General features: G+C 40.6%; 2 protein-coding genes across 2 annotated transcripts; both read right to left on the bottom strand.

Moving 5' to 3' along the window:
* Positions 1-6,024: 6,024 nt before the first annotated feature.
* Positions 6,025-18,591, bottom strand: LOC141800478 (basement membrane-specific heparan sulfate proteoglycan core protein-like). Its single transcript, XM_074683033.1, has 12 exons — positions 18,580-18,591; positions 16,814-16,916; positions 16,669-16,725; positions 14,502-14,861; positions 14,190-14,393; positions 12,947-13,177; positions 9,735-10,004; positions 8,262-8,522; positions 7,993-8,080; positions 6,468-6,525; positions 6,299-6,351; positions 6,025-6,193 (listed from the first exon to the last, which is right to left on the bottom strand). The coding sequence occupies exons 1-12, from the start codon at positions 18,589-18,591 to the stop codon at positions 6,025-6,027; spliced, it is 1,866 nt and encodes a 621-aa protein (XP_074539134.1).
* A 967-nt stretch (positions 18,592-19,558) lies between these two features.
* On the bottom strand, positions 19,559-24,969 carry LOC141800472 (B-cell receptor CD22-like). The gene is made up of 11 exons (XM_074683018.1): positions 24,954-24,969; positions 24,065-24,421; positions 23,778-23,984; positions 23,286-23,555; positions 22,807-22,953; positions 22,310-22,579; positions 20,658-20,918; positions 20,107-20,194; positions 19,975-20,032; positions 19,711-19,791; positions 19,559-19,615 (listed from the first exon to the last, which is right to left on the bottom strand). The coding sequence occupies exons 1-11, from the start codon at positions 24,967-24,969 to the stop codon at positions 19,559-19,561; spliced, it is 1,812 nt and encodes a 603-aa protein (XP_074539119.1).
* Between the last annotated feature and the right edge of the window lie 1,634 nt (positions 24,970-26,603).

Below are 26,603 nucleotides of genomic sequence, written 5' to 3'. Positions count from 1 at the left end.
TCAGAAGCCAGATGTTGCCATGGTGATCTTTGTTTACTAACTGCTATCAGGGAGCTGATGGAGACTGTTCATTCCCAATACTGCAACACTAAAATCATTGTGTCAAACTGCCTGCTATTTTAACGAAACGGTAGGTGTGGTCAAAAAAAATGAATAGGCCGTAAGAAGCCTGAGACCCTGAGGAAGCTGTCCATGTTAGTTTCATGTCAGTAGACCTAAAAATGTGGTCGTGATGGCGAGAGACAGACGAGAGGTCCTCCACTGATCTCTGAGGAAGACCCTCAAGAATCAACATTGTAGTAAATGGCTAATTATTTTTACTTTTCCTGACAGTTGGCCATTTTGTGATTAAGTGCTCTATCTTTTTCCTTTAAAAAACACTTTTTTAAAAGCAGGACAAGATTACCCATGTTCTGACACCTTTTATGTGTTGATAGCTCAAAGTATGTGGCCGGGGGAGCAGTTTTTCCAGAAATTTTCCAGGTTTTGTTTCCCCTCTCCCCACTCTAAGCTGGAACAGTCCGTCCAACACACACCAATGTTAAACAGCTCGAAGAGCTGCAATGAATCATGACCTTTGAAGGCTCATTGTGAAGAAACAATGAATGCTAGGAAGACTTTGAAACCCACCGAATAAAGCCAAAAGACAGCTCAATATTTTGAAGTTTGAATGAAGTTCATTTGTTTGAGCAGAACTGCAGTATATGAGACATTCATGCATCAGATTCAGGCTGTTTTTCAAACTGCCAATTACACTAGCAGTGCATACTTTTTGACTGAATTTCAGTTTGTAGTAGTCTTAAAAACTTGCAAAATAAGGGTGCCAAAAATTCTCTGGTGTTTTACTGATCCAGGAAAATTTCTTAGTATGCAACAGACCAGTCTACCTGGCATACTGTTTCCTACAATGCACGGCACTAACCAGTGGTGTGCGGTCAGGGGAGCCTAGGGAAGGCAGTGCCTTCCCTAGGCTAACAAGAAAAAAATAATGTTTTTTTTTTATAAAAATATTTTTTTTCAGTTGTTTATATACAATTTGTCATAATTAAAAAATAAATAAAGGAAATGACTGATTTGTCAATAAGAGGGAGGCTAACAGAGGGGACGGACAGCGTTTCGCGCTGGCTTCATGCTTGTAATGTGCATCGGAGGCAGAGACTCTGAGAGAGAGAGAGACCGTTTACTTGAAATCACAACGTTTTGCAGGTTCATGCATGCGTACTAAGGTCTAACGCTGATTAATGTGGGCATCGATGAGGCACAGCGCTTCTCTGCCTCGGCAAGTTGTAATACCGCACCCTCTTTGAGGTCTCGCGATAGTTTGTTAGTGCAGACGTTTGATAGAGTATACCGAAGATGCCTGGCCTGTGTTCTTGTGTTGTTGAGATACAAGTTTTTGTTCGTGTTTTGCTCTTTCTCCTGTGATGTAAATCCTGTAGAAATGCAGGTGAACGTATGTTTCGAGTTTTAATTGGCATTTCGTAATGTTAACTCCGGGACTTCAGTCTGTCTCTGAACCGTATATGGGAAAGCTGATTAACATTTATTTACTTGACTCGTTGCTGGTAACCGGTGTCCAGGAGTCAAAGTGAGGGAAAAGACTAAAGAGGAGGACAAAAAAGGTGCACCTTGTGCACAACCGCACATTTATTGAAGAAACAAAGACCAAAATAACGTACTCCCGCCCCACACACACCATGCATGCTCTCAGACCGTCTCTCCTTCTGCTATGTCACACGCGCACACACACACACACACACACACACACACACACACACAGCACAGACTGTCATCGCGTTAAAGGGGCAGGGCTGGCCAGTAACAGTTTGTATTAGCAAATGTGAGCAGTTCACTGTATATATAACACACACATACAGAAATTTCAACTTTAGCTGTCTGCCTGCCTCCCTCTTCATGGACCTCACCGCACGTTACTGGCACTAACACTGTTTGTTTATGTGGGTGTCAGGTTTTTGGTGAATTACCGCCATCTATTGGAATGAGTCAGCATTACAACAAAAAATAAAACACTAATATTGGACGATCCATGAGATAAAACAGGGGTGGCCAACCACATGTGGCTCTTTGCCTTTCAGTACGAGCTCTTCAATCAATTTATATTTATATACATATATAGTTATATATAGTTATAAGTAGTGCTGTGTTGATCGATCTAAAATATTGATATATTGATGCCTACGTTGGGATTAGTATTGATCAAAACTTGGGTGATGAGATTTATACTTGGGTTTCAGTTTCTCTTCTCTACATGTACTCCTCCCAATCGCTCATGTGCTCATAGCTATCTAGACAGATAGATAGATAGATAGATAGATAGATAGATAGATAGATAGATAGATAGATAGATAGATAGATAGATAGATAGGTAGGTAGATAGATAGATAGATAGATAGAAATGTATTGATTTTCATTTTATGTCATTTTGTTTATGTGTGAGAGGAAGTGTGTCTCTAAGACCACGTGTGTGATGTGCCTTTTGTAGTAACCACAGTAATTTTTGTGGCTCTTGGTCTCTGACTGGTTGGCCACCCCTGAGATAGAAGCTAAGTGATGCAAAAGAAACACAAGTAAATGTTGTTACTTTCAGTCATAAAAGAAGTGTTTACCTCTACAAATTCATTAAAGCCCATATAAACCACTAATTTACTCTTTAAACGAAATGTAGATTATACAGAAGTGTTTTTTCTGTCAGCTGTAAAAATAAAAAATACCATTAAAATTTCTTTTCACTAAACAATATGACCTTTGATGTAAGATTTAAAATCAAATATAATGTTTCTGATGTTATATGATTAACAAAATAGCTAAAATGCTGAGATCTACCCAAAGTTTGGGTTGCACATTTAAACTAAAGGCAAAATAAAATCCATCACCTGTAGCTCCATTTTCCGAAACTGATAACCAGAGTAGGATACTACAAAACAGACCCCACAGAACAGTCATACTACATACTACATGCAAAAGCAGTTGGCAGTATGCAGCGCCTACTACATACTACATTCACATGGAGCATGTAGTAGGCGGTTTGGAAAACAGCCTTCGTCTGCAGTTTCAATCCAATTCAAAAAATCTTTATTGGCATAACAAACATACATACACATTGCCAAAGCAAGTGTGAAAAAAACGAATGTACACAAAGTTAAACACACAGTATACTGTCGAAACAAGACTTGAGCAGTGATTAATGTAGAGTACCACGTTTCCTGTACAGCTCACTCTGTGGTGAGTGTGAGTGAAGTGGGACTAGTGACAGCTAAGTTTGCAGCGCTGAGGTGTGGTGAAACCCACACTGTGGCTTTTTCACGACACAGAAGCGAGATGAAAGCTCAAAAAAAAATGTCACCACAGTGTGTCAATATTGCACCCACAAAAGGAAGTAGAAGGGTTTCGTTCCAGAAGTGTGATGACAAACGAGAAGCTGAGACCGCGTTTGAATGTGAGACTCGAAAAACCTCAAAAGGGATCAAATGTCTGCAGATTAAAGACTCAGTTTCCTCTGCAAAAGCTGCTGTTTGTGAAGCAGGCTCAGCTTTGGGACACAATTTAACAGACCAGGAACATGTGAGGATGAAACCATGTTTTCAGAGTAACTAACAGACTCATACTTGATGTATCAGGAGTTAAAACATTGTTGGATCCTTCTGTCAAGCAGCACTGATTTAAAGAAAGAGTTAAGAAAAAGGAGCATTAAAACTCAGGAAGTCATGCAACTTGTAGAATAGTTAAACAATGTGACGTACCTGACACGGAGAGAAAAAAGAGGATAAATCCGCTCACAGCTGCTGTTAAACTCATCTCTGCTCCCTTTCAGATAATAAGGCGACACAGCAAATCAGAAGATGAATAATTAGTTCAGTCTTGAAATCTAACAGACAAATCTTTAAATTACTTCACTCTGATGAAATAAGTTGTCTGTGAAGTTGTCTGTCGTCTGCAGTCACTGAGCTGGGGATCGATATCAGGTTGTTTTAGAGCAACTTGGTTTCCTTCCTCTTTAAGTGACAAACACACAGGATGAGACAAACACCACGAAGATGCCTCATCACGTCCTGTTACCTTCAGAGACACATGAGTTACCCACACTGCAAAAAAAATGAAATCTTATCGGGTGTTTTTGTCTTATTTAAGTAAAAAATGTCTTACACTTGATTTGAGCCGCATTCAACTGACCAGTCTGGAAAAATGTCTTATTTAAAGTTGTTATAAGACAAATATGAGGTCTGAATTGCTTGTAACAAGTAGAAAAAATCTCCCAAAGGAAGAAGAGAAATGAAAAAAAGAGACAATTTTTCTGGACTGGTCAGGTGAATGTGACTCATATTACTTCTACTAAAAATAAGACAGAAACACTTCATGAGATTTCAGGTTTTTCCAGTTTACACATTGTATTGTTTTTATTTAACGGTTATTTGAGCAGGAGTTCAAAGAAATATTTTGCAGCATATTTACTCAAACAGTGGCCTCTTGAGCACAGAGTTAATCTGAAGTTTAAAGAATTGTATTAAAATGTGATTGTTGATATGCTGGGTATGGAAAAAGAGCACCTTATGAAGAGGAAGTAAAATGACTCAACATTTTTCTCTTGGTTCATAGAGAAGTCAGAAACTCAGTGGTGAAGTTCAGTTTACTCAAATGTCTGAGTTTTCAGTGTTGAAAATGATGATTTCTGTGTTTTTTTTTTAACTTTTTGTTACTTTTTAAGCAAGCACATCTAAAAATCATTAGTTCCTGACTACGTTTTGCAACCGTGAGTGAGGGGGGGATGTAGTCGATAGACCCTGCTGTACTTCTTGAGGTGCAGCAGTGGCACAGATTGTCTGTGCTCCACATGACATGGACAGTTTGTCTGTGCGCTACAGCATGGACCAGCTGTCTGTGCTCCTTAATGCATCGATCAGCTGTCTGTGCTCTATGTCAGAGGTCGCTAACCTGTTGATCGCGATCGACTGGGCGAGCTTTGAAGCTTCCCTGGTAGATCTTGAATATAATAGAAAAAAAAATAAAATTAATCACTCCACATCATGCATGATGGAGTTCCGCCCAAAAGCATGCACATTTTGGACAAATGCGGTCCATGGCTAAAAAAAAGTTGCTTAAGGAAATCAAACCCGTGCTTCCTATGATCATTTACCAGTGTTTACAGACCTGCTATCATCTACCTCTGTTTTTTCTATGCTGTAATGATTCACATCATATACCAAGTATCCAGTGAGTAGCAGGGAAAACTTCCATTCTCTGCTATGGCCAGATTTACAAGATTTAGAGGCATAAGTTCCCTCTGTCACTCTGTGTGATTTATATTAAAGTTAACCTTTATCCTAATCTGTTTGTGGATACTGTAATGATGAGTGCTGTGCTCTGGCACTCTCATGGATTTTGCATTAGCTGATCGTTAATCCTTGTCGTGCTCTAAATGGTACGTAATGACTCACGGTCCTGCTTGTGTGTTGGCTTAAAGTGCACTTGTGACACCCCTGTAAAGGGTGGGAAAGACAATCGAAGGCAAACACACTTGTTGCTGGCTTTCATTCAACATTTTAATGAGTTCAATGCACATAAAACTTACATCTGCTCACCAACACTTTAGAGAGCCATTTACAGCATTAAAGATACATTAAAATAGATATTTTTACCTGTAAAGAGGGGAAAAGACGAACGAAAGAAAACACACTTGTTGCTGGCTTTCATTCAGTAATGAGAAGCTGCGTGTGACAAGCTCCCCCTGCTAGCAAAAACAGGAAGTGTCTGACAACCACAAAACTTAAGCAAAACCAGTAGATCACCGAGATAACTGCTTCTATTGACATAACAACAAATACAAGACATTTTAACTAAAAAAAAAATGTTTTTAAATGTGTTTTTAATCTTTTTAAACTAAATTATCAGTTTTACATCTATTACACACTTAACTAATGTGCTCAGAGTACATGTCAAACATATTATACACATTACAAAAGGTGTCGGGGTTGAAGTTACTTATTGATAAAGTCTATCTACAGCCGATCAAACCTTCACTTCTAGACACAGTCCTGACAGCTTCCTGGTTTGGTCAAACTTCGGCCTCCAGTGATCGCAGATGATTGCTTCTTTCGATCGAAAGGCCAGTTTCCACCTCTCCCACATCTTCCTCAGCCTCTCGCTGCCCTCACTCCACAGATACTCCTTCCTCTGTCTACACCACATCAGAAGACAATCATTAAGTTATAGTTGGACTTGTGTCAAAGAAACTGGAGTCTGATCGCTGTATCGTGGAGGCTCTTACCCTCCTGGACTTCACACCATGTCTTCCTGCTCCTCTGAGTCTTCTGTCTGTGCCACAGTGTTCTTAGACTGTGGATGGGACTTTAACTGATGACAGATGATGAGATTTCTCTCAGATATATACATCAAACCTAGGATGAATATATCACTTTTTAAGAGAGTATTCTAGTTTCTTTCCATCTCACCTCGATCATCTCTGCAGGTTCAGCTGCCTCAGTGGTGGAGCTCAGAGGTTTCTTCTTCCTGGATTGAACCAAAGTCGTTAAAAAAGAAGAAGTCATAACACTGAGGCCTGGTTTATGCTTCTGTGTTGAATCAACTCTGTAGCCTACACCGTCGTATCTATGACATACACTCACCAGCCACTTTATTAGGCAAATTTCTAATCAGCCAATCACTTTGCAGCAACTCAATGCATTTAAGCATGTAGACATGGTCAAGACGATCTGCTCCAGTTCAAACTGAGCATCAGAATGGGGAAGAAAGGTGATTTAAGGGACTTTGAACGTGGCATGGTTGTTGGTCTGAGTGTTTCAGAAACTGCTGATCTACTGGGATTTTAACCCACAACCATCTCTAGGGTTTACAGAGAATGGTCCCAAAAAGAGAAAATATCCAGTGAGCAGCAGTTCTGTGGGACAAAATGTCTTGTTGATGCCAGAGGTGAGAGGAGAATGGACAGACTGGTTGGAGCTGATAGAAAGGCAACAGTAACTCAAATAACCACTGGTTACAACCGAGGTCTGCAGAAGAGCATCTCTGAACACACAACACGTCCAACCTTGAGGCAGATGGGCTACAGCAGCAGAAGACCACACCGGGTGACCCTCCTGTCAGCTAAGAACAGGAAACTGAGGCTACAATTCACACAGCAACACCAAAACTGGACAATAGAAGATTGGAAAAACGTTGCCTGGTCTGATGAGTCTGGATTTCTGCTCCACATTCAGATGGTAGGGTCAGAATTTGGCCTCAACAACATGAAAGCATGGATCCATCCTGCCTTGTATCAACGGTTCAGGCTGCTGCTGCTGGTGTAATGGTGTGGGGGATATTTTCTTGGCTCACTTTGGGCCCCTTAGTACCAACTGAGCATGGTTTAAAGTCCACAGCCTACCTGAGTATTGTTGCTGACCATGTCCATCCCTTTATGAGCACAGTGTACCCATCTTCTGATGGCTACTTCCAGCAGGATAACGCTCCATGTCATAAAGCTGGAATCATCTCAGACTGCTTTCTTCAACATGACAATGAGTTCCCTGTACTCAAATGTCCTCCACAGTCCCCAGATCTCAATCCAATAGAGCACCTTTGGGATGTGGTGGAACGGGAGATTCTCATCATGGATGTTCAGCCGACAAATCTGCAGCAACTGTGTGATGCTATCATGTCAATATGGAGCAAACTCTCTGAGGAATGTTTCCAGTACCTTGTTGAATCTATGCCACCAAGGATTAAGGCAGTTCTGGAGGCAAAAGGGGGTCCAACCAAGGTGTAGTGTATGTTGGCCATTTGTACGACTGGAATCAGGCCTTCTGATGATCATACATGCCACACTGCCCTCATGTGTTCGAGCAGGGTATTACAGAGCAATGTACAAGTATACAACACTCACCACTGAAGTCGACATAGAGTCAATGCAGAAGTATAAATCAGGCTTTAGTGTGAAGAATTTGACGAAGGTGATAGATAGGATGGTTTAAGTCTCACCTCGACCACAGCACCAGGAGAAGCAGGAAGACCAACACCAGGAACGACAGGAATAACCTGATGGTGTTCATCCTAAGCACAGAACTCTCTGTAAAAGAGAAATATGAGACACTTTACTGTTAAGATCAGGATAATGAACCACTCAGTGAATCACTTCATAATTCCGTGAGAATATGAGCTACTATCTCCGTCTGTCATAAGATCTTACTTATTAACACGTGGAGTCAATTTGATGTGTGTGCAGGAAAAAAATTTAATGATAATTTTACTTGAAACAAACGGCAGGTGGAAGGTGAAGTTATGAACTCCTCTTCTGTTTTGAGCTTCACAGTAATAATCCCCACTGTCGTTAGCTTTGAAATCTTTGATGGTGTAGATCTTTCCTGAAGCCACTGCTCCTCTTTCATTCTTCCTGTGCCAAGTGTATCTGGCTGCTGGGTTAGCATCACTGCTACAGGTCAGAGTCACTGTATTACCCTCCACGATCACAGCAGACGGACTCACTGACACAGAGGGAAGCCTAGGAGCATCTGGGGAGAAATAGGCTTTAAAATATGTGTATATATATATATATATATATATATATATATATATATATATATATATATATATATATATATATATATATATATATATATATATATAATATATATATATATATATATATATATATATATTGGGGCTGTCATTTTAACCCTTTAATTGGATTAATTAATTACACTGCAAATTAACGCGTTATAAAAAATAACGCAGATTAATCTGGATCCAAAACGTTCAAAGACACACTTATTTTCAAGTGTCTGGCATTTACAAACAGTTTGCCCTACTTGGAAAAGTCGTGTTCTCGTCAGATTTTCAAATTTCCGACGGTCTCTGAATGTATCACACCTGACGTCAGCAACATGCTTTAGACCTGGGGGAAGCGAGAGTGGGTCCACATCTCGTTTATTCACTTGTCCTTTTTGAAAAATCTGCAGAAAATCAACCGTTTGCTCTTGCTCAATTCTGTAAAAAACAGACAATTCTACATCTTTTACTGCATTAAAGAAGCCCTGAATGATCGATATATGTTCTGTATTTAAATCTTAAGAATTCTTTAAAAAGTTCCTTCCATCTTCCTGGTGTCATGTTTCAGCTTGGGGCTGCTCTGCTCAGTTTGTGTGTTCAGAGCATGTTAAACTGAAATTACTTCACTTTTCTTTGATCCAAGACTTGAATTAAGTGTTTTGTACATAGTTCCTCACAGTTTTTAGCCTTTAGCCCTGGTTCTCCTGACCTCATAGAAGTATAGAAGTTCATATTGCAGTGAAAATTGAGTCTACATCAAGTAAAAATGTGACAGAAGCAAAAACCGTCCTAAAAATCAAATCAGCTTACCTTAGGTACAGGACTGTGTAGATTTTGTAAAGATAGAACCATAAAACTTTTTTCATGTGTTCCTTATGCCTCAGGGTACCTAAAAATGTGTTCTATATATTCCCACCTTATTTTTTAGTGTTTTTTTAAATGTCTTTTAATGTAATTTTAATGTCCTGGAATTCAAATTCTTTATTTTGAGACCTTAAGCAGATATGAGATTAAAATGCGATTAATTAGATTAATTAATTACAAATCCTGTAATTAATTAGATTTTTTTTTTTAATCGCCTGACAGCACTACTATATATATATATATATATATATATATATATATATATATATATATATATATATATATATATATTTATTTATTTATTCACTCACATTTCACGTCAACAAAGACGTGCTCTGACGTCCATTTCCCAAGCTTGTTGTCGGCTGTACAGTAATACTGTCCAGAGTCTGAGGCCTGGATGGATCTGAAGTAAATGTACGAGCCTTCATTGAAGCGTTCATGGCTCCGTTTTCCTGTCTTCTCGTGCCAGCTGTATTCAGCTGCTGGGTTAGCATCACTTCTACATCTCAGGATCACTGCTGTGCCCTCCACTATCTCAGAGGAGGGATGCACTGACACAGAGGTCTCCACTGGGGCATCTGAAAAGAAAAAGATTTCAGGTATTGTACTGGCTTTTTAATCTTAACATGTATAATGTTAAGGTTAATGGATCAAATATTGGGACTACCTCATTTACTCTTATGTTTTTCCTTCTTATCACAGTCAGTCATTACCCCCACCAAGGAGGTTATGTTTTTGGGAGAGTTTGTCTGTTTGTCTGTGAACAACATAACTCAAAAACTAATCAAATGGATCTTGATGCAATTGTCAGGAAATGTTCAAAATGGGATAAGGAAGAAGTGATTAAATTTTGGAAGTGATCTGGATCACCGTCTGGATCTAGGATTTTTTTAAAGGATTCTTTATCATTGTGAGATAAGGCCATTTTCACCATATGCGTATATAACTCCACCATAAATGGTCAGATTACTTTGCAAAACAATACAAGACAAGGTCACCATACTTTCTGACAGATGTTAAAGTACGATCCAGATCCTGGAATATTCTGGATACTAAGATACAGAATATGAAATATGGACTGGATCATCATAATTTTCGACACTGTCAGGAAACAAATTATTGTACAAACCTGCACCTAACACCAAATTGTCGCAGACAGTCTGCTGAAAGGGAGTATAACATTAAAGTAGGACTAAAGTGTTGCGTGATAATCACAATTTGCTTGGTGGAGGTCTGTGCTTTTTGACTGCTTTCCTAGTTCACACACTGTTAGTAACAGGGTCCCATGTGAAGTCTTGCTCAGTCTTCAACACTGCCATCACAGCACTTGGTAAGTTTCTTTTCTAACAGTTGATTTAGCAGACTGTGTTTGACAGTCTCAAAACCCCCCTGGCTAAATCGCTTCCTCAAACTTTTATTTTGGTGCTTCTGGCAGGAGGGAGTGTGAATCTGCATATTACCTAAACATTTCAATTTTTTTGCTGAAGATTTAGAAATCTTACATAAATATTAGCTAAATATTTAGAAACATTAGCTACATATTTGGAATGAAAACTTAATTTTCAGAAATGTAGCTAATTATTTAGAATCAGGACATTTATTTATAACATTTATATAGAAGGATTATCTACGTCGTCATAAAGACGGGCATTTTGACGGCAGAAGCAGGGTTTGGCTCCATTCATTCAGATAAGTTAGCGGTTTTTAAACACTAAATTCAACCCTGAGATCAGCATAAAAATGTACGGTTGTTCTTTGGTCATTTTTTAGAAACAATACAATACAACAGAGACAATGTCTATCAAGTTTTGACCGTCACAGAGCAACCGGTGTTTTGGAGTTAATAGCGACCATGCTAACTGGAGACTCCCAGCCAACAGTATCGAGAGGCACCCATCTGCAGGGACTGAGCGTTGCCATATCATCAACACATAGCAGAAAAGGCAAACCTGAAGTTGGTTTTCTTCGTCTATTTTTTTTTCACTTTTTCAGCTGTACGACACCATGCAGGAACTCGGGCGCCCCTTAGAGCCAACAATACCAGATCTCAATGAAACACAAATGAAATTTCGATGTAACCAGATTTTGTAGACGTTATGCTGTTGACATGTATTATGCACGTTTCAAATGAAACGGTAATTCATGTAACAAACAAAACAGAAAACAAAAATTTAAACCAGAAATACAACAAAAAATGGTTAATAAACACAACCAGGGGTATAGCGCCAGTCTGAATTCCGTTAACCATAAACAGGAAAATAAAAACACATTTTGTTATGGAGCCCCGAATAAAATCTCAAATATGTCCAACATTCAGTTTAATGAGAGCACAGTAGCGCCAAAAAAAGTCAAAAAGAACGCGAAGAATATTTTAACTTTTCTTTTTCTTGTGTTGTTATGTGTATATTTTTGTGCATCTTTGTTGGATGATTGCTGTATCTTAGCCCCTGGCTGCAACTATGTGTATATTGTTAATTGTACTTTGGTAATTCTAAAAAAAAAAAAAAAAAAAAAAGGACTCCAAAAACAAAAAAAATTTCAGTACTGTAATAACATTAATTGCACATTCTTACATTAAAAAAAAAAAAAAAAAAAAAAAAAAACACGAAGAAGACCAACTTCCGGTTTGAATTTTCCGCTATGTGTTGATGATATGGCGACGCTCAGTCCCTGCAGATGGATGCTGTTGACAGTATTGGTGATTAATGGCTGAGAGTCACCAGTTAACAGGGTCACACTTTACACTGGAACACCAGCGACGTCTTTGGGTAAATAATTAACTCTGGACGTAGTTTTTGGTTCTTTTGCTAGAATCGGTCTCAGACTCAGCAGTCTGTGTGCTCTTTTTAGTTTGGGAGGGTTTCTGATTTATTGACACACATTTACGTCCTGGTCTGTCACAGTCTGCTAAGTGTCCACGGATAATGCAGTCATGAGCATTAAGTGACAGTTGTGTGTTTAAATTGCTCTCTGGGTACATGCCAGATTTCTCCTCTAAAAACATCTGCCCACCTAATACCTGTCCATTTGCTGATCTCTTCTGTCCACTCACTGCTATTTCACAAACCTTGGAGCTGTTTTCCATCCGTCAAAGTGATGATATTTAGTTTAAAAATGTGTTGTTGTTATTTTTGGTGGTTAACTCCTCCACATAAGTTGAAAAACCATTATATCTACTCCGCAGTGTTTCTGCACCCAAGTTGCGTGGGCTTGGCCCATATGTTTCACAAATATTTCTCTAAATCTGCATGAAAAGTGACATTTTAGAGCTAAATATTGGAGAAATGTTGTTATTTGTAGTATGTGCAACTTTACCATCAGTGCCCCATAGAGAACATTAAACAACTTCTTCAGATAAATAAAACAGGAACAGGAACATCTACTTTACTTTTGTTATTAGTGGGCATGTTGATCTACTAAGACTGTGTGCGCAATTGGCAACAGGTGCAAACCATCCTTTTTGAATGAGGATTCTCATACTCACATTTTACATCAATAAAGATAGATCCAGATACTCTACTTCCCAGGTCGTTTTCAGCTGAGCAGAAATACTCTCCAGAGTCTGAAGTCTTGATGGAGCTGAAGTGGGGTTGTACAGTCGATACATAAGGAGCCCGAGTTAACCCGTATTTCTTGTACCAGGTGTGTTTGGCTGCAGGTTTGGCATCGCTGCTACAGATGAGAGTCATTGGTTTGTTTTCTATGGTATCACCAGAGGGACTCACTGACACGTTGACCTCTGTTGGATGATCTGAAGGAAGGAAGCAAGTATCTTAATGTAAGACAGGAAGTTACACTTTTAATGTGTTAATGCAAAACCTGAGCCCATTTTGTTTGATTCTTTCCAGATCTCCACCTATACTTTACTTCACATGTAGTAGGCGGTTTGGAAAACAGCCTAAACCATGCGTGTTGAATTTAATGCATGCCAAGTTTCATCACTATGGGATAACTCCTTCCTAGTCAGGCTACGAACTTTTCAGCCCTCCCTCGTAAATGATTTGTGTGATGAATCCCTTTGTGTTCAGTGTTGTTAGGAGCAGCCTCATTATCGCCTCATTTTGTGGATGTAATCTGTTGCAAAAAACAGGCATCCTTACTTTTGGTGAATATTTTAATTAAACAAAGAAGAGATGCCGACCCAGATGCTGCTTCTTATTTATGTATTTTTGCAATGGGAAAGACCCTTTACATGGGAAAGTGACCATAGACTGTATAAAACATGGACGTAGTCTCGCCGACGTCACCCGTCTGTTTCTGCAACGGAAAATGAAGCACATTGGCTATAGCGGCCATATTGGTAGTGGCAAGGGCTTCGTGTACAGCTATAGGGCGCCTGTCGGTCATGTGACCTGAGCTGTACCTCTGATTGGGCGAGTTCGTGATCTTAATATCCTCTGAATGGCTGAGTTAGAAAAAATTCAACCCCCGTACAGTGGGTGCTGGTAGTAAAATTAGCGACTCAGACAGGAGACGTTTTTTTGAATCAGGCTGTAAATAGGTTAATTTCTGCTTTGAAAACAGCTTTTTTGGCTTGGTGTGTATGTGACTCCTGGTACTTCCAGAGCCAGCCTCAAGCGAACACTTGAGAAACAGCAGTGTTCTTCACTTCTGCATTGTCTCATATTCTTTGACCAGAGGTTGCTGCTTGAAAGTGTTCCCCTCTCTACTCACATAATCTTGGGCATGAAACATCACCAGTCCAAGTATCTTTACTTATTGAACAGTTTGATGGCGAATACTGTAAGTAAAGGAGAACTCACACACTGCAGCGGATTGGTACTCCTCATGTTCAAGAGCGCAGTAGTAGCTGTTTCCCTCATTGACAGGGACCCTCAACGGAGAGCCCCTCTGGATCTCTTTTCCATTCCTGTACCAGATGTATGAAGGATTTTCAGATACTTTACAGCTGCTGTGACACCACAGCTCTGCATGAGTGACTGATCCTTTCATCTTCACCTGAAGGTCTGGACGAGGGAAGACGTCATGTCAGAGTGGGTCATTATTACAAACATCAGAGCAGAACAGAAGGCGGGAGTCTTTCCATGAGGGATGACTGGTGCTGAAAACGTTACCTGTGACCGTCAAAGTGACTCCAGGTGAGCCAGTGAATCCTCCACCTCGTTGGTTTGTTGTGAACATGAACTTGTACTCAGCTGAGTCTGTCTCTCTCAGGTCTTTGATTCTCAGAGTGCAGATGTGTTTGTTACAACCATCCTGCACACGACCGGCGTACTCTGAGTCTGCCCTCAGATTGAGAGGCTCTTCATCTTTTAGTTGAGTGAACCAGAGAGTTTCCTCCACTGTCGTATGCAGGCCGTGAGCCGTGTATGCTGGATATGTGTAGAAGCATCGTATATCCACTTTGGATCCTTTTAAAGCACAGATCTGAGTGGAATAGTAAGTCACTCCACTTTCATCCTGACCCCAAATCACTGAAACACAACACACACAAAACATTTCTAACAACTCACTCACCAAACCAGGGTTCAATGGGCTAAAAAGGGTTTAATCAGAGCCCAGGCAGAGGTAACAGGCAGACATGAGGCAAAAAACAAGGTCCAAAAAAGGCGGACTGGGCAAGACAGAAGCTGTTTTCTAAACCGCCTACACTAGCAGTGCCTACTATTTTGGCTGTAGTAGTAAGTATGCAAAAACTCGCAAAATTTGCATGTCCTACTGATCCAGGAAAAATTTCCCAGTATGCAACAGACCAGTCTAGCTGGCATACCCTTCTCCACAATGCACAGCGCCGACACTGTTTGTCTATGAGAGTGGCAGGTTTGGGCGAATCACCTCCATCTTTTTCCGTTGCTAGGCGCTACCCAAGTAGCTGCCTGTTGCAGCAGCTCTCTCGTCTTTGTCTGTTTCTTGTAATTTTTTTCGTCTCTTTTTCGTCATCTTTGTATTTGGAGTGGATCGTCACTTTGTATGGTTCATTGTTGGTCACGGACACCAAACTTTTTGTGGCTTCGGCGATATTTTTGACTACTTTTCTCCTGTGTTTGTCTGGAGATCCTACATGTAACCATGGCTGCATTGTTTACATGCAAAATTAGCTGTTAGCAGCCTGTAGCATACCAATGCTAACTAGTGTAGGGCTTGATGATTTCCCTCGAGCTGAGGAGGAGGAGGTGAGGACGACGTGCCAGTTCTCGGGTGTGAGCTGGGAGATGACAACGTGGACCTGTCCTTCCATCCATCATTGTTGGGAACGTGGGATCTCGCTCCGGGGGATGGACGAGCTAGCTGTGCTAACCCAGTGGCATCGTGCTGTTCACGGACGTGGCTGACGGAGCTGACATCGGACGCCGGCGACACATCGGAGGAGCTTCGCCTGCTGTGAGCAGACAGGATCCAGGAGACAGAGACTGAACAGACTGCTGGGGAGGCTCAGTCCTGGACCCTGTGGAGGTGGAGGCTGGCTGGGCTGGAGAGTGGTGGACGAGTGGTGGACAGGAAGTCGTCATCTAATTTCTTATGGACCTTTTTGCACTTTCTATACTCTTTCTTACTTTTGTTTTCTTAAATGCTGCGGTGACTCCTGAATTTCCCCTCGGGGATAAATAAAGTATTTTCTATTCTATTCTATTCTATTCTATTCTATTCTATTCTATTCTATCTACTGGAATCAGTCAACATTACAACTACAATACAACAACACTAACATTAGGTGGTCAGTGGGATAGAATTGAAATGATGAGAAAGAAACACAAGTAAATCTTGTTACTTCCAGTTTGTTTTTTTAAAAAAGGATTTACTTCTTATTCATTAGAGCCCATATAAACCACTAATTCACTTTTTTAAAAATCCCTTCCCGATTTATTTTGAGAAAATGATATGAATCCAATATGATGATTGTGCTATGATATGATTCAACAAAATAAGCAAAATGACAAAATCCAACCAAAGTCTGTGAATGTCTGTACATTTGTAATGAAGGCAAAATAAAAAGACAGTATCACATCTAAAACAGAGACAAGTGTTAGTGATTTCAAAATAAAAGCATTTTTTTCTGCTGATAGAAACTTATCGTCTCATCAAACTAACTATAGATGCTTTGCTGCTGGAAAAGCTCTTGAAATTCAAATACTTCGACTTTGTAGCAGGATTTCGTTGAATGATCATTGACCCGAAGTTCATCACGAATGCAGCTATTCTTCAAACTAACAACACCTCAAAACATCTCTGACATTTTTCCAGCAGAGAAATATGGAAAAATTAACTTTTGAGTCGACGTACCTGACACAGTGAGAAGGAGGACGATAGATCCACTCACTGCTGCAGTTAAACTCATCTCTGAGTGAGAGAATAGATCATAAAGATGTTTTTTTAAAAAAAGGAAAGAACTCAGGGTGATATAAAAATTAAGAATATTTTCACTTACTTTGATGAAGGATGGCGCCTCTCTGCAGAGAGCAGAAGACGGCTGCCAGGATGTCGAAAGACTGAACTTCCTTCCTGTTGATGTGATCAACATCAACAAGAGGCTAAAATACAGAGTTGATGTTGATCACAAACTCATGTGACATTCTGCTGGTGCTCAGTGTTTTTAGCTAACGTTTAGTTTGATGCATTATTCAACTCTTTGACTGACTGTACGACCTTTTTCTGGCTACACTGTGAAATAAGATCTTCTAGACTTTTCTTTACTTTGCATAATTTCTGCGTTGTTCTCATATCTGATACTTGTGATAGAAGAGTGTTTTTCAGTAGTGTTATGTGCAGAACATTGGTAAATTGCCTTGCAAGGTCCTTAGCTGCAATAATTGTTGGTGAATGTAGGGTACTTTGCTGTAGCACTTTTCAAGGGACAATTGAAAAAAAACTTAAAAATCGTGCAGCATATTACTTATAGCAGTCAACAAGCTAAAATTAAGGAATGACTGCAGTTTAAACTTGGCTGCCAGTTGTCCCTCCTGCACGCTCGGCTTTGGGGTAAACAGAGTCATAAATAACAGAATGACAGGTGACAGACATTGCTTTCAATGTCTTCAAGAATACAGGGTATAAAGCTGGACTCTGCCCAATGGATGAGCTTGCTGATGTTATAATGTTGCTGCTTAGATCAATAAGACCTTAAAAGATGTCTGGATTCTGAGTAACATCCTCACATTTATAGGTCCCATATCATGCTCCTTTTCTGCAGTTTAATATGGATCATTGATGTCCTCACCTCATGAAATGGTAGTAACATGTTTTAGTCCAAAAAGCCAATAAATCAAGCACAGCAGCATTGTTTCCAGGCTCTCATAGCCCCTCTGTTCAGAACGCTCTGATTTAGTGGGCGTGGCCTTCATATGTAAATGAGCCACCGCTGATACCGCCCTGCTCTTCAGCGTCACTGAGAGCGGCGCCACGAGCTCCAAGAGTACAATGTTTAGAAAACAGCTAAGCTCGTTTACCGTAACATTACAGGCTAAAACAACAGGCTAACCGCAGCTAAAGTTAGCATCCTGAAGCTAACACAGAGACAGGGGGGACACTGAGGAAAAGCTCTTACATCTGCTCCACAGCACACAGCATTTAAAATGCTCACATTTCCAGGGTCCCAGGTTTGTTGGTGGATGGTTGGAGGATGATTGGTAATGCGCCTGGATTCAGGACCATTCTATTGGCTAGCCCACTGTTGTACTGTCCAAAGTTGGAAAAGCAGTCGGCCGTGAAGTGACTAGCACACACATGCACAGTTTTACTGAGTGTAGCTGGAACATTTGCTTGATAAATGAACTCTAGACACTTAGTCTTGTCTTCTACTGAGATGGGAAGCTTGTGCATGGAACTATGTGGCTGTTTACAGCTAAAAACAGAGCAGTGATGGCTCTTCAACTTTGGCATTCTTCTCCTCCAGCAGCGGGGAGGGGAGTGGGCGGGGAGGAGGTTCAGGGGTATCTGCTCTAGTGGACCAATCAGGTCAGACTTGCTCATGATTGGTCCAAAAAACGTGACGTCGGCAAATCCCCAAAATCCAAACAGCTCATTTTATGTCAGGATTTTACATTCACAAGCTCTACTAAGTACAGATTTTGTCATTAAATATCACATTTTGTGGGCTTGGAGGAAAGACAAAGACCCACAAATTTCACTAAAAGACTCAATAAAGTGATTTTTGCATAATATGGGACCTTTAAAGATTTCCTCTTTCTGACTCACAAATGAAGACATCATCACGTCCCACCAGTCTCCCTCCTGAAGAGTCAGCTGACATACAGGTCAAGGCCCGCTATGACAGAAATAACATGGAAACATCTGAGGACACTGAACCTGAGCCTACTCTAACCTGAGTTGCAACAGGAGTTTCTATTATGAACTCCAAACTGACTACCGATGCACTCCTTCCAAATGTGGACCCAAAAAAGACAGCTCCTGTGGCTCAGAAAAAAACAGCCAATCAACACGTACTGAGGAAAGGGATATATTGAAGTCCATGGGCTTACACAAACACACACATGAACTCACATTCATATTTTTAACCTTAACTTAATATTTAGAAATCGTTGTGAAATATTCAGATGTCAAAGCTTAATGTTAAGAAATCCTAGCTAGTTTAGTGTTAGCTAAATATTTAGAAAATTCCAAATATTTGGAATAAAAAACAAATGAGAAGATACATAGCTAAATATTTAGTATCAGGACATACATAACATTTGTATATAGCATATTTTTTGAATATATAACATTTAACAATTAGATAAAACATTCAACATTTATATATATCTAACAAAAATATTTCACAAATATTTCTCTAAATCTGCATAAAAAGTGATGCTTTGGAGCTAAATGTGGAGAAATGTTATTTGTAGTGGGTGTAACCTTACAAATAGCACCCCATACTGAGGCACACCATGTTTCAAGCCAGAAAAAGAAAAGACGTGGACTTTCAAAGACACATAGGATGTTAGAAACTTTAACACAGTACTTCAAAAAGTCATTTGTCACCCTCAGCAGGAAACCAGGGTGAAAATAGAAATTTAGACATTGGAATCGGCTTGTAAAAGGAATTTATCCACATTTTATTTAGCAATAAAGAAAAATAAAGCAATTTTTTGTGAATCAGAAAGTTACACAGCAGCTGAGCTTTGATGGTTTGACACGTCAACCTGATTCAGTTTAAGCTGTTGAAGCCTCATTCTCATGTTGGTGAATGTTCCGACAGCTTCTCCCTCCACTCTCCCTGATTCAGCTCCATCTGGAGGAAATGGGATAAAACTAGAGTTACATTTGAGTCTGAAGTCAGTCTGTTTTCTTCGGTGCAGGAGGCTTTCACCTCTCTGGACCTCACACCATGTCTTCCTGCTCCTCTGTGTCTTCTGTCTGTGCTGCAGGGACGGCTGAGACGTCCTCAAAGTCAGGATCAGAGTCCAGCTGATGACACATGATCAGATTTTATCTGAAATGTCTTTAATCAGGTTAGCTGTTTTGTTTTTGAAGTCTTTCCTTTCAAACTTTAATTCACACCTCATCTAAATTTCTTCTCAGAGTATTTCTGTACCAAGTTATCATAACAGTGAAGGAGGGAAAGTTTTTTCAGCAGCCTCTCAGTCTCACCTCCATCATCTCTGCAGGTTCATTTGGTTCAGTGGTGGAGCTGCCAGTTTTCTTCTTCCTGGATTAAATCAAAGATTTTCAGGTCAACAGTTCATGATCAATGCTCTAACTGCTGACTTGATGTGGTTTTACCTCATCCACAGAGTCAGGAGAAGCAGAGGAGTCATCATGAGGAGCATCAGAGTCAGTCTTATGAGATGTATTTGTAATGTTGAGCTCCCTGAAAATAAAGAAATAGGTGGAGAGGGTGAGTGAGACACTTTACAGGTAGATTAGATAAACTTGTCTGTTTTTTTCTGTCACTTATGAGACATTAAAATGTGATGTCATTCTTCTTGTACCAGGTGTGGTTAGCTGCTGGGTTAGCATCACTGCTACAGGTCAGAGTCACTGATCTGTCCTTCATGATCTCACCTGATGGACTCACTGACACACTTTGATCAACAGCTGCTGTTAAACAGTCGTCACATAGAAGTATCAGTGTGTTAAAGTAGATCAGGCTGAATCTGAATATCTATTGGCTAATAGAGGCGTGCCACAAGGTTCTGTTTTGGGCCCAGTGCTTTTCTTTATTTACATTAATGACATAGTTTCTGTGGACGGGCATTTCAAGCTGCAGCACTCTTCCATAGTCACTGGTTTCTATTCAGCATTTCTCGACTAACCCAGCGTGTTAAACTTACCTCCCACAACAGTCACATGTACAGTGGAGTTATGATGTCCCTTCTCGTTTTGGGCCACACAAACATAATCCCCACTGTGTTCAGCTCTGGAGTAAGTGATGATGAAGATCTCTCCTGAAGCTTTAAGCCAGTCTTCGTTCTCCTTGTACCAGGTGTAGTTAGCTGTTGGGTTAGCATCACTGCTACAGGTCAGATTTACTGAACTACCCTCCACTATCTCACCTGATGGACTCACTGACACAGAGGGAGTCTTTGGAGCATCTGGAGGGGAACAAAAAGAACATGTAAAAAGATGAGATTGTAACACGTTGAATTCCATGATAGAGATGTTTCATCTTTTTAGGGTCAGAGGCCTGAGCTGAGGACACCTTCTAGCAGAGCAAGAGGTGACCAAGGACACTATTGTATTCCGTCCGTTTCTTTCTTATTATTCTGCACTCCAGTAAATCGCTTATTAGAACCCCTAAACATGCTCAAAAACTCACCAAAATTGGCACACAGGTTCTATGCGCCCCAAATTTTCGTTTGATACCAAACATGACCCCCGACATCCCATAATATGCTCAATAGCATCACTTAGGCACACGAAAAGGGCCCTAGCTCAGGCTAGGAATGTCATAGAGAGATGAAACCAACACCAAAACGTTCAGCTCACCGAGACGCAAAAATCAAACACTGATACCTCTGATCTATCTCCAACAGGAAGCCGGCAATTTGCCTTTCAAAATAAGATGCCTCACATTTTTTACCCTTTCTGCAAAAATTATCTTCTCCGAAACCAAAAATGGTACTGGCTTGAAAATTGGCTCACATGTCAGACTAGACCCTGCTCTACAATAGTTATGTAGGAAGTTGCTATTTCGGGCCCGGTTTTTGAATGGCGAGCCCTCAAAATCGCCGACCGCTCGGCCTTCTCCATGTTAGCAGATGAGGAGAACAGATTTCAGCTCCAAGCACGCACCTCCCTAGTGCTGCATTTGGGACTCTAGACAAAAAAGTAAAACTCATAGAGCTTTAAAATTTACATGGTTGGATTCCTGACAAAATTTCCTACAAACGTATCATATTTTCACACAGATTAAGTCAACATTCTGGCCTATAGGACAAGTAGTTTGGACATTTTGCTAAAATAAATCCTCTATTTCCGACACTTTTCCCCAGGTTTCGTGACGTATTTGGGCTTCTAGAGGAAATAGTAAAACTTGAACAGCTTTAAAAATGCCAAAAATGGATTCCTGACAAAATTTACTACAAACAAATGATATTTTTACACAGATTGGGGTAAAATTGTGGACTCTGTGAGGATTTCATCCCCAGAAATTTATCTTAACCCCCTTTCTACACTCTATACTCTACTTGAGTTCTGTGTCACGCTAATTAGAATTCCAAGTATGCAGCTGGTGATGTCACTCAGCATAGCAGAGGATACGTTGCCATGGTATCAACTGACTCCCCAACATCCCATAATATGCTCTCACCATCTAGGCACACTTAAACAGCCATATCAGCCAGTAGGAATGTTCTAGAGAGATGAAACCAACACCGAAACGTTTGTCTCATTGAGATGCACGACATGACGAACCGGCAAAAGACCTGAGGACCTAACCTAACGCTGCTTGCAGCTTTAATTTTAAATAAGCTGTTTCACTTACAGTATGGATTCACATTGACGTTTCCAGATCTCCTCCTCCCCAGCTTGTTCCCAGCTTCACAGGAATAAAATCCAAAGTCAGAAAGCAAGATGTGCTCAAAGAGGAGCTGTGATCCTTCTCTAAGAAGTTGAAGGTCTAAATTTTCATCCTCCTTGTACCAGGTGTAGTTAGCTGCCGGGTTAGCATCACTGCTACAGGTCAGAGTTACTGAACTACCCTCCACTATCTCACCTGATGGACTCACTGACACAGAGGGAGGCTTTGGAGCATCTGGAGGAGAAAACATGTTTTTATACAGTTTAGATATTCAAGAGTAGTAGACAGACTTTTAACGTCACAGAAACATCACGTCACGTCAATCCAACGTTCTCACTCACATTTCACAGTAATAAAAGCACTTTTAGATGCCATCGCTCCCAGATTATTTTCAGCTTTGCAGAAATACTCTCCAGAGTCAGAGGACTGGATGGACCAGAAGACAAGCTCTGACTCTGTACCGTAATGTCTATAACTTTGTTGATCCCTCTTGTACCAGGTGTACTCAGGTGTTGGGTAACCATCACTGCTGCAGGTCAGAGTCACTCGACTGTTCTCTCTGATCTCACCCAAAGGATTCACAGACACAGAGCAAAACGTTGCAGCATCTGGAGAAGAGAAGATGAGAAAATGACTTGAATAAATTGTGACCAACTGTCAGAGCTCCTTTTGTGCTCCTCTCATCCTCTCCTCCAAGCTTCATGGAGAAACTACAGAGATCCTAAAAGTCATGAAGACAACAAAAGGCGTCTGTAGAGTTGGTGTTTGGTTTGTCTTTTCTGCTTCACTACAGAAACATGTTAAAGCTGCATGGCAGACTTTGTGAGCTGCAGATACAAAGAGCTCCTTAAGGGGTTAAACACAGACAATCGATCTCTGTTCATGTGTTTTAATGAATCTAGGAAAAACTGACAGAGAATGAAAAAGATATTAAACTCACATTTCACTTTGATGGAGATAACTTTAGACTGGCTCTTTCCCATCCTGTTTTCTGCTTCACAGTAATACTCTCCAGAGTCAAAGGACTGGATGGAGCTGAAAACAAGCTGAGCTTCTTTAGCGAGAAGCTGAAAGCCGTTGATGGCCTTTGCTTTGAACCAGGTGTACTCGGGTGTTGGGTTAGCATCACTGCTGCAGGTCAGAGTCACTGCTCTGCCCTCCATCACCTCACCAGAGGGACTTTGTGACACAGAGGGAGTCTTTGGAGCATCTGCACAAAACATCATTCACACATACACTTTTCACTCAGTTATAAAGTCACTACATGGTGAAACTTTGACTCCATGAATCATATCACAGAGTTTTACACAAAAAGTTCAAACACATTTTTAACTTTCAAACACAGAAGAGTTTCACAGGAGAAGTTAAAGTCAAGTAGAAACAGTTCATCAAACTAAAGTCAAAGAATTTCTTTAGCGTGGAGGAAACTCACAGACTGCAGCAGAGCGCTGATCCTCATGGTTTTTCAAAGCACAGGAGTAACTTTTACCAAAGTCAGAGACTCTCAGAGAAGATGTCTGTTCATTCATTTCCTCTCCATCTTTATACCAGACATATGAAGGATTATCAGACACTTTACAGCTGCTCTCACACCTCAGATCTGCCTCAGTCGAGGACCCATTGACCTTCACCTGCAGGTCTGGATCAGAGAAGGACTGGTTCATTCAAAACCACGAACACAACAAATATGAAGAGAAATTTACAGTAAAAAAATATTACCTGTGACAGTCAAAGTGACTCCAGGTGAACCAGTGAATCTTCCAGCTTGTTGGTTTGTTGTGAAGTTGAACTTGTACTCAGCTGAGTCTGTCTCTCTCAGGTCTTTGATTCTCAGAGTGCAGTCGTTCTGTTTGAACAGATACTCCACACGACCTGAGTAGTCTGGGTCTGGTCTCAGATCCACAGACTGGTTTCCATTCAGATTAGTGAACCAGAGAGTCTCCTCAACTTTGGTATCAAGCTCATCTATTCTGGGTGGATATGTGTAGGTGCAGGGTATGTCCACTGTTGATCCTTTAGAGGCACAGATCTGATGAGAGGAGTAAGTCACTCCCCAGTCAGTCTGTCCCCTTACCGCTGAAACACAGAGCACAGGAAACACCATCACATTCATAACGTCAGAGAGACAAAATACTTTAATCTTTTTCTTTCTGCATTCAGTCAAAGTACATGAAGACGTTTAAAGACCAAAGACGAGCTGTTTGCTGTGAAATGAGTGTAAATGCCGCTCATTTAGGGTGTGTGATGTGATCTCCTGTTTCCTGGGTCCACTGTTGCAAGCAGCTCTCTCTTCTTTGTCCGTTTCTTGTAGTTTTTTCGTCTCTTTTTTGTCATTTTTGCATTTGAAGTGAGTCATTACTTTGTATGGCTCATTTGTTGGTCATGGACACCAAACTTTTTGTGGCTTCGGTGATATTTTTGACTACTTTTCTCCTGTGTTTGTCTGGAGATCCTACATGTAACCATGGCTGTATTGTTTACATGTGAAATCAGCTGTTAGCAGCCTGTAGCATGTCAATGCTAACTGGTGCAAGGCCAGATGTTTCCCCACAAGATGAGGAGAAGGAGGTGAGGACGACGTGCTGAGCTAAGAAGTAACAACATCAACCTGTCCTTCCATCCATCGTTATTGGGAACGTATGATCTATCTCCAATAAGGTGGACGAGCTAGCCGTGCTAACCCAGCAACAGAGGGCATACCAGAAGGCAGAGTAGCATCATGCTATTCACAGACATGGCTAACGGAGCTAACAACAGACACCAACGCCACATTGGAAGAACTTCACCTGCTGTGAGCAGACAGGATCCAGGAGACAGAGACTGAACAGACTGCTGAAGAAGCTCAGTCCTGGATCCTGTGGAGGTGGAGGCTGGCTGACTGGACAATGATGGACAAGCTGTGAGCATCTATTTTCTTATGGAGCTTTTTGCACTTTCTATACACTTTCTTACTTTTGTTTTCTTGATTGCTGCTGTGACTCCTCCTGAGTGGGGATAAATAAAGTATTTTTTATTCTATTTGTGGTCAGATTAGAGCAGAGCGTAAAGGAAGAGAGCTGCACACCACAGATTAGCAATTATGCAGTGGTCCCACCACTTTAAGTCATATTTATAAAAAAAGTGAGACATCACAAAAACTTAATGCATCTTTTATCTTTGGGTCCTTTTTTGAAGAGATGTTATCTTTATTTCCGGGAAGAAAAATGCCAATGCTTGTATCTTACTCCTTGCGTCACTAAAACCTTGAGATAAAGCAATAAAGCTACTGTCATACAAAACTAATATGATTGTAGAAAACTCCAAATCTCTCAGGTTTGTAACAAGGATGCAGAGAGATGTTGGGAGCAAGAAAACGTGAAACACACCAGAAAAATAATTAAAACCCAGACAGAAACCATATTTCTTCTTCACAATCAAACATTAGATCAAAACATCTATTTAGCTGTATTTAATCTTTTAGAAACAAAATGCACTGAGATAAAAATGATGACGTTTAGTACCTGGCTGAGAGAGAAGAAAGATCACCAACACACCCACTGCTGCGTTTAAGCTCATCTCTGCTCTTCTCCTCCCTGTGAGACTTCAGAGAAAACCAAAGAGATCAGGAGAAGGACTGAACACAACCTGTGCAGATAAATCTCAATCATACCAATGAAGAAATCCACATCGGGGAGAAGATGTCGTCTCTACAAAAGTATATCTGTTTGGTCTTTAGAAGGAAGAAGTCGGGCCGTTAAACACATAAGCCTCACTTCCTCTTGATGAAACTGATATGTCTGCAACAAGTTTCTGACTAGCTCCATGTGGGTTTCATACGCGGTTTAGATCTGGCCCTATTAGGTTTGCGCTCAAGCGGGTGGCCCAGGTCTGAATCCAGCCTGTGGCCTGTTTCCCCCCTATTACTCTCTACTTACACCCCCTTTCCTGCTCCATTCACTGCCCTCTCCTATCACATTAAAGGCATAAAAAGTCCACTCTGCAGCATCACTTCCTAAATGAAGAAAAAAGAAATGTACTGAATGTTCTGAAGCTACAATCAGTCTGATGTGAGTTTCAACTTTCAGTCATCAGGCTGGATTTGATCTGGCTCCTCTCTAAAAACTGTTCAGCTCATCAGTTGTGAACAGTTTGCCACAGTTTATAGCTGTGATACAAATGTGTGCATCATATTAAGAGTAGGGCTGGGGGTAAACGATTATTTTTAAAACGATTAATCGGGCGATTATTTTATAGATTAGTCGACTAATCTAACGATTAA

This window comes from Halichoeres trimaculatus, unplaced genomic scaffold (assembly GCF_033239565.1).
Source record: "Halichoeres trimaculatus isolate MK-OKI-2021-1 unplaced genomic scaffold, fHalTri1.1 fHalTri1_scaffold_2, whole genome shotgun sequence".
Classification (NCBI taxonomy): Eukaryota; Metazoa; Chordata; class Actinopteri; order Labriformes; family Labridae; genus Halichoeres; species Halichoeres trimaculatus.
The sequence above is the reverse complement of the archived record's forward strand: the minus strand, read 5'-3'. Positions and strand labels throughout refer to the sequence as shown.

Excerpts from the sequence above, each read along its gene's own strand:
- LOC141800478 (XM_074683033.1), bottom strand. Across the intron at positions 13,178-14,189 it reads GTACCAATCCGCTGCAGTGT|ATCATCCAACAGAGGTCAAC; the intron begins GTGAGTTCTCCT and ends TCCTTCCTTCAG. Across the intron at positions 6,526-7,992 it reads CTCCTGGTGCTGTGGTCGAG|GAAGAAGAAACCTCTGAGCT; the intron begins GTGAGACTTAAA and ends GGTTCAATCCAG.
- LOC141800472 (XM_074683018.1), bottom strand. Across the intron at positions 23,985-24,064 it reads AGTCACTTTGACTGTCACAG|ACCTGCAGGTGAAGGTCAAT; the intron begins GTAATATTTTTT and ends TCTCTGATCCAG. Across the intron at positions 22,954-23,285 it reads TATCTCCATCAAAGTGAAAT|ATGCTGCAACGTTTTGCTCT; the intron begins GTGAGTTTAATA and ends TCTCTTCTCCAG.